The 7500-nt window shown below is 39.1% G+C and overlaps 1 protein-coding gene across 2 annotated transcripts in view; it reads right to left on the minus strand.

The window, feature by feature from the left end:
• Window positions 1-716: 716 nt before the first annotated feature.
• LOC137971229 (uncharacterized) overlaps window positions 717-7500 on the minus strand; it is a 20859-nt gene continuing 14075 nt past the window's right edge. Inside the window, exons 1-3 of one of the 2 annotated variants that reach the window (XM_068818007.1) lie at window positions 4845-7500; window positions 2391-2450; window positions 717-1322 (exon numbers count right to left, since the gene is read on the minus strand). The exon at window positions 4845-7500 is cut by the window's right edge and continues 1182 nt beyond it. In XM_068818007.1, coding sequence (XP_068674108.1) covers window positions 1195-1322; window positions 2391-2450; window positions 4845-4938 — 282 coding nt within the window. In that variant the 5' untranslated portion in view covers window positions 4939-7500 and the 3' untranslated portion in view covers window positions 717-1194. The remainder of the gene's footprint in view (window positions 1323-2390; window positions 2451-4844) is intronic. The other variant, XM_068818006.1, reaches the window with a different exon arrangement.

The raw sequence follows: 7500 nt of genomic DNA on the forward strand, positions 1-7500 counted from the left end.
GGTTTTCCCCTCTCCTAAAAAAAAACAAACATTTGATTTCATCTGATTTCAGTTGATTAGTAGTCTCCTCGTTTCACGAAGACCTCTATTACCTCTCCGAGACAAAAGCCTCATTCTGTGGTCAACTGAACACCTTAAACAGGCTACACTACATGGCGCGAGCATAATTTATGCGAGCCACGAGCTTTAAGGACGTTCGCGCCCATTGCTACTGCGCATTTTTTCGCGCATGTCACGCACACGTCATGCATCGCAGACGACGAAGGTAAACACGCGCTAAAGGCGCAAACAATTTCCATAAGAATGTAACGTGAAAGTATGTGGCATTATGGGATAGCTGTGGACCCAGGTCTTCTCGGAAATGTCACGCAATGGCGTACAGTGCGAATACACAATCGCTTTGAGAACCTCGCAGTGATTTTTACTCTCTTGAATGTTCGGTGACCCCCATTTTTCTTTTCGTAGATCACTTCCTTTCCTAATTTTGTACATTTTAACAAAAAACCAAAAAAATCTGTGCGTGAGAAGTTTTATGCTCTCGTGCGACCGACGTTTTCTTTCTTAGACTAATATGTATCCTTTTTCATGGTCTATTTCACCTCAGAAAAAGACATCAGCTGCAAAAGTTTGTTTAGTTATATTATTTATGTTGAATTGAGTACGTTTACCTGATCTAAATTTCACTAATGTAGCTTGTTTATTGCTGACAGTTGTAAGCTAAGATCGTCTTAAAATAACGGAATTTTCTCTAAGTGCACCTTATGATCTGAAAAATGAGCACGGTGACCCCCATTTTTTTGCCTTTTTGGCAAAAGTAGATCATTACCTTTCTGCGTGGCAAGTTTAAAAAAAATCTGTACGTGGGAACGTTTCGGGCGCGAACGTCCTTAAGTAGCACACGAGCATCAAAGCCTCGAGAAGCCCGTAGGAAGAATTCAGTTATTTTCCGTGAGTACTCTCTTCATATGAAATTTTAATTCACCAAGTTGTGTTCCACTACAAATTATTCTTCATTGTTTTTTTTCCAGCTGCTTTAATAGGCCATTTCCGTGTTCATGTCTGTCTCCTCTTCAAAGCGAGTCTAAGTGCGAAGTTTTTGTGACGGAAAATGAAAACTAATTTTCATAAGAAAAACTTCGCACTTAGACTCGCTTTGAAGAGGAGGCAGACATGAACTCGGAAGTGGCCATTTGTTTACGTGGATGATTTCCTTGTCTTGATTAGCGAAGCATGAAAGATGAACCCAAGGCCTTTAATATAACTACTGATTGGTATGTTGTCACGCCTACTGCGTTTCACTGATGCGTGAAATGTGACCATCCCTGTGTGAAAAAGAGAAAAGGAAACAAGTGATTAATTCTACGCATAAACTTAATTGACGACTACCTAACCTACTGAAAATTGATTCATTTCTTATTGTATTTTGTATGGTTTTAGTTAAATCTTCACGTTGCGAAAAAAGATTTTTTTTTCGACGTGGACATGAGGATGCTCGCAAAAAATCGGAATTCTCCTTCGAGGACACGTGCACATGCATCTCTTGGTTTCCTAAATCGTGGAAAAAAATTACCATCTCATCCGTTATCTTCATGTTATAGGACTTAACTCGTATGGGGGTGTTGGCTTCTTTATAGAAAAGCTTTGAAACTCATTTAGTGTGTACACTATTTGAAACCAACACAAGAGGAGTTCAAACAGAAAAGTCATTAGACAGTGCACACAAGTACCGCCAACAGTAAAGGACTTCAAACGTTGCCTGAAGAGAGATTTAACGTTAAAATCTTAAGAGTCTTGAATACACACCTTGAGCCAACTAATTTGTTATTTCAATTATCTTTTTACTTTTTATTAACTTATATCACCCGTAGATAGTTTCTGTTTATTTAATTGTACCTTTAATTATTCTGAAAAGCCTTGTTGGAACGAATGAAGTGTGCATGTATAAATTATGCTTTTCTCGTGGCTCGTTTTGCTAACTGCAGGGACTCAAGGTTTAAAATTGGTCAACATTTAAAAGCCGACTCTGAAGCCAAAAAGTATCCTTAAAATATTTCTGTGGCACAAAGTAGTTGTCTCTTTGTTAGTTAGTATTAAGCTTGTAAAGCCAATGACCAACCTGTATGAAAGAAAATAATATAAAAACACTTTAAACTGAGTATCCTTGCATTACCAACTACTCAACAACCGAGAGTGAGGTCGTTAAAGCAAAATCTCAAACTTAACTGAGGCCTTGCCGTATTGCAATACAGCTCAGCCTCGGTTTGAGATTTTACTGAGCTACTTGATTTTGTTCACATAAATGACTTTTTTCTCTATGTAAGTGAAAATCAAACAATTTTATCATCGAAAAAGAATCTGCGAACTCGCAAACGTTGGAAAAATGTACTTACCTTTCATCTTGTTCTTGTGGTAACCTGGCACAGTTGTGAGGTCTTCTAGTGTCTTCATTCCTGTTCGAAGATAGAAATAGATCAGTGAAAACTTGCAAAAGCGGTCGTCATTTCGGTCTTCAAAAAAAGGTCATTTTTTATTGTAATTTGGCTTTTCCTACATAATTTCCTTTGATATTTTTCCTGAAGGGGAACAACTGACAAGAAATGATTTTTTTTTTACTACATAACAACAAGGTTTAGAAATGTGACACGTGTTTTTATAGTGATGTTTTCCACCCTGCGGGCCCCTTCCTTTCTCAGTCCTCTTCATTTCAGTACTCGGTATGGCCCCACTGTTTTAACTTGAGATTGTCGTATCCGGTTATATATGTTGAGGTGTGTTTCGGCATGGGTTTTATCTTTAAAAAAAACCGACGAATCTCTAGTAACCTTTTCTCTATCTTTTAAAGGGAACCTACATCTATTTTGCCTACGAAAATGGGGTGAACGGAGAAGGGAAGGTTTCACGTTCGAATACAGCTACTTAAAAGACAAGGAACTGCCCTAGAGGAACATTACCATCTGTCAAAAACCAGGCATGGTCTAAATAGTGGGACACAAACACCAGGAATCGATCGGAGAACGGCACGTGAGCCGGCACGAGAAGATGAAAGACAGCAAGGCTGCGACACATTTAGTTCGTGCATAATTTTTTACCGGCTGTGTCCATATTAGGTCAGTTTGTAAAGATCGGCGGATCAAATACTCCGTACGACCCAGTCTGTTTTATGAACACTGGCTTGTTTATAATTGTAAATATGAATGCTACAGCTATAAAAAAAATCCGTTCATTAAAAAATTGAAGCATACGCATGTCTTCATTTGCAAGAATCCGCAACTTGCACCCTAGTATAGCATGATTTGTGGCCGACCAACACCAAAGTCGCTTCGCCTAGTACTAAAAAGCCCGGATTCTCTCTAATTGGCCGAAGAGGAAAATACCAAGATGCTGTTTGTTTGCATAGTTTAAGCATTGTTTCCAGTTTCTCTTGGGACTTGAAATGGTCCCAAGAGAAAACAAAAATAATGCTTACTCACAATTTTGGGTGGACAAAAAGAGTATAATGGTATTTTCCGCTTCGGTCAATAGACCACTTTCGATACATTAAAATTCACTGCTACACAAAAGGCATCATCTCGAGGCTCTGGGGAATAAATATAAGGATTTGTATGAAACGAGATGCTTCTGTGAAGCATACACTGGGTTGCCTGTGGTACGTGCTACAGAAAATCAGAAGGCACTGAATTGTGTGGTATTGAAATACAGCATTCCAGTCTCTGAAGAACAACAAATAAAGGAGAAGCGAGAAACATTGGCTTCTGGGCTGACATGTTGATAATTTTCAAGTTCCCCCACAACTTCTGTTTACCACAAGTGTGCCCTCTGAGCATCTGAAAGCTTTCTAATACTAAAGTTCACTGAAGTTAAGCCCTGCCGGGCGGGGTTAGTGTTTGGATGGGAGACCAAGACAACATTTCCCTCACAAAACAGAAGCATCGGACCGAAAATACTATTAACTCTAACAAATGCGAACTCAGCAAGGTACAGATCTTGTTAGCTTGCTTTATGCAAAACAAATATTGATGAAAAAGCAAATAACTATTGATACACAGTTTTCAGAAAGAGCAGAAGGAAGTTTCCCGAACGGTCGATCGAGAATAAAATATTTACGACATGAAAACAACATTAATTTTGAACCGTGAATATAGAATATAAAAAGTTACGATCAGCGACAAACATTTTGAGAGATTTTTGCTACGTTCAAGTAAATTGCAAAATCGAAAGTGACATGGCCGGAATTCAGCGGACGCCGTGATTAAGTTACCGCGGCATGTTTACTCGCCAAACAGTGAAGCATCTGTGTCAAAGGATGGCAAGATACCGGGTTTTTGTAAGTTTCTTTTCAGTCAAGTGTTATAAAGTTTGACAATGAAATGAGCGAAGTCAAAACAAAGATCACAATCGCCCAACTCTTATTTATGTAAAGTCAAAATTTACTCTCCAAGACGCGTACGACGTTATTTATCACCAGGTAATTCCATCATTTTGGAAATAGCAGCTACTTTATTATTCATCTGCGTCACAAGTTTTCACTGATTTTGGGGCTCATTTTGTTGAAACTCAAGCACGCTTCCAACAGGCCTGTGAACCCTTCCTGCTTACAGAGCAATACTAAAAAACTTTTCCCATATCACATTTCAACCTTAAGCTCGAAAATTCAATACACAACATGATATTATAATTCACAAAGGCAGAAAATACCACAGAATCTTTTTCCAGCGAAAAAATTATTGAAACTAACAACATATTTGCTCTTAGAGACGAAAACCTCTTCCTATTTCATTGCGTGCGTGAAGACAAGAAACTCAATCGCGTCAAATTACCATGTACTTCAGGTAAATATAGCTCACTTTGATTTCGTCTCGACGGGCGATAGATTGTTGTCGAAGTCCAGTACTCGTCGCTTTTGAGCTTCCTGCCTAGTTTATCCAACTGACTTTCCATTATTGAGCTCCATAAGGGTATATTTTGTTTAAGGATCCACTAAAACGCCATTCGCGTTACATGACTTTCGACGCCATTACAGGCTAAGTTAATGATTCTACTGTGTCCACCAGAGAAATCTACGCAGTTCCACTACCCTCTCGATCCTAAGAACATACGCGTAGAAGGCTCTATGCACAAAGACACCACTTACCAGGGGAGTGACAGGCAAGACTTTTACCGACACGGAAAAAAAAAAAAAAACTAAAAAAAAGAAAAACGAGATGCTTCTGTGAAGCATACACTGGGTTGCCTGTGGTACGTGCTACAGAAAATCAGAAGGCACTGAATTGTGTGGTATTGAAATACAGCATTCCAGTCTCTGAAGAACAACAAATAAAGGAGAAGCGAGAAACATTGGCTTCTGGGCTGACATGTTGATAATTTTCAAGTTCCCACAACTTCTGTTTACCACAAGTGTGCCCTCTGAGCATCTGACAGCTTTCTAATACTAAAGTTCACTGAAGTTAAGCCCTGCCGGGCGGGGTTAGTGTTTGGATGGGAGACCAAGACAACATTCCCCTCATAAAACAGAAGCATCGGACCGAAAATACTATTAACTCTAACAAATGCGAACTCAGCGAGGTACAGATCTTGTTAGCTTGCTTTATGCAAAACAAATATTGATGAAAAAGCAAATAACTATTGATACACAGTTTTCAGAAAGAGCAGGAGGAAGTTTCCCGAACGGTCGATCGAGAATAAAATATTTACGACATCAAAACAACATTAATTTTGAACCGTGAATATAGAATATAAAAAGTTACGATCAGCGACAAACATTTTGGGAGATTTTTGCTACGTTCAAGTAAATTGCAAAATCGAAAGTGACATGGCCGGAATTCAGCGGGCGCCGTGATTAAGTTACCGCGGCATGTTTACTCGCCAAACAGTGAAGCATCTGTGTCAAATGATGGCAAGATACCGGGTTTTTGTAAGTTTCTTTTTCAGTCAAGTGTTATAAAGTTTGACAATGAAATGAGCTAAGTCAAAACAAAGATCACAATCGCCCAACTCTTATTTATGCAAAGTCAAAATTTACTCTCCAAGACGCGTACGACGTTATTTATCACCAGGTAATTCCATCATTTTGGAAATAGCAGCTACTTTATTATTCATCTGCGTCACAAGTTTTCACTGATTTTGGGGCTCATTTTGTTGAAACTCAAGCACGCTTCCAACAGGCCTGTGAACCCTTCCTGCTTACAGAGCAATACTAAAAAACTTCTCCCATATCACATTTCAACCTTAAGCTCGAAAATTCAATACACAACATGATATTATAATTAACAAAGGCAGAAAATACCACAGAATCCTTTTCCAGCGAAAACATTATTGAAACTAACAACATATTTGCTCTTAGAGACGAAAACCTCTTCCTATTTCATTGCGTGCGTGAAGACAAGAAACTCAATCGCGTCAAATTACCATGTACTTCAGGTAAATAGAGCTCACTTTGATTTCGTCTCGACGGGCGATAGATTGTTGTCGAAGTCCAGTACTCGTCGCTTTTGAGCTTTCTGCCTAGTTTATCCAACTGACTTTCCATTATTGAGCTCCATAAGGGTATATTTTGTTTAAGGATCCACTAAAACGCCATTCGCGTTACATGACTTTCGACGCCATTGCAGGCTAAGTTAATGATTCTCCTGTGTCCACCAGAGAAATCTACGCAGTTCCACTACCCTCTCGATCCTAAGAACATACTCATAGAAGGCTCTATGCAAAAAGCCATTACTTAGCAGGGTAGTGACAGGCAAGACTTTTACCGACACGGAAAAAAATAAAAAAAACACGAAACTAAACACAGATTCCAACTGGTTTGCCATAGGCAACCCAGTAACGAGATGCTTCTGTGAAGCATACACTGGGTTGCCTGTGGTACGTGCTACAGAAAATCAGAAGGCACTGAATTGTGTGGTATTGAAATACAGCATTCCAGTCTCTGAAGAATAACAAATAAAAGAGAAGCGAGAAACATTGGCTTCTGGGCTGACATGTTGATAATTTTCAAGTTCCCTCACAACTTCTTTTTACCACAAGTGTGCCCTCTGAGCATCTGAAGGCTTTCTGATACTAAAATTCACTGAAGTTAAGCCCTGCCGGGCGGGGTTAGTGTTTGGATGGGAGACCAAAATAACGTACCCCTCCTAAAAAAGAAGCATCGGACCGAAAATACTATTAACTCTAACAAATGCGAACTCAGCAAGGTACAGATCTTTTTAGCTTGCTTTATGCAAAACAAATATTGATGAAAAAGCAAATAACTATCGATACACAGTTTTCAGAAACCGGACGGTCGATCGAGAATAAAATATTTACGACATCAAAACAACATTAATTTTGAACCGTGAATATAGAATATAAAAAGTTACGATCAGCGACAAACATTTTGGGAGATTTTTGCTACGTTCAAGTAAATTGCAAAATCGAAAGTGACTTGGCCGGAATTCAGCGGGCGCCGTGATTAAGTTACCGCTGTATGTTTACTCGCCAAACAGTGAAGCATCTGTGTCAAATGAT

Source organism: Montipora foliosa, chromosome 9 (assembly GCF_036669935.1).
Source record: "Montipora foliosa isolate CH-2021 chromosome 9, ASM3666993v2, whole genome shotgun sequence".
In the NCBI taxonomy this organism is placed as follows: Eukaryota; Metazoa; Cnidaria; class Anthozoa; order Scleractinia; family Acroporidae; genus Montipora; species Montipora foliosa.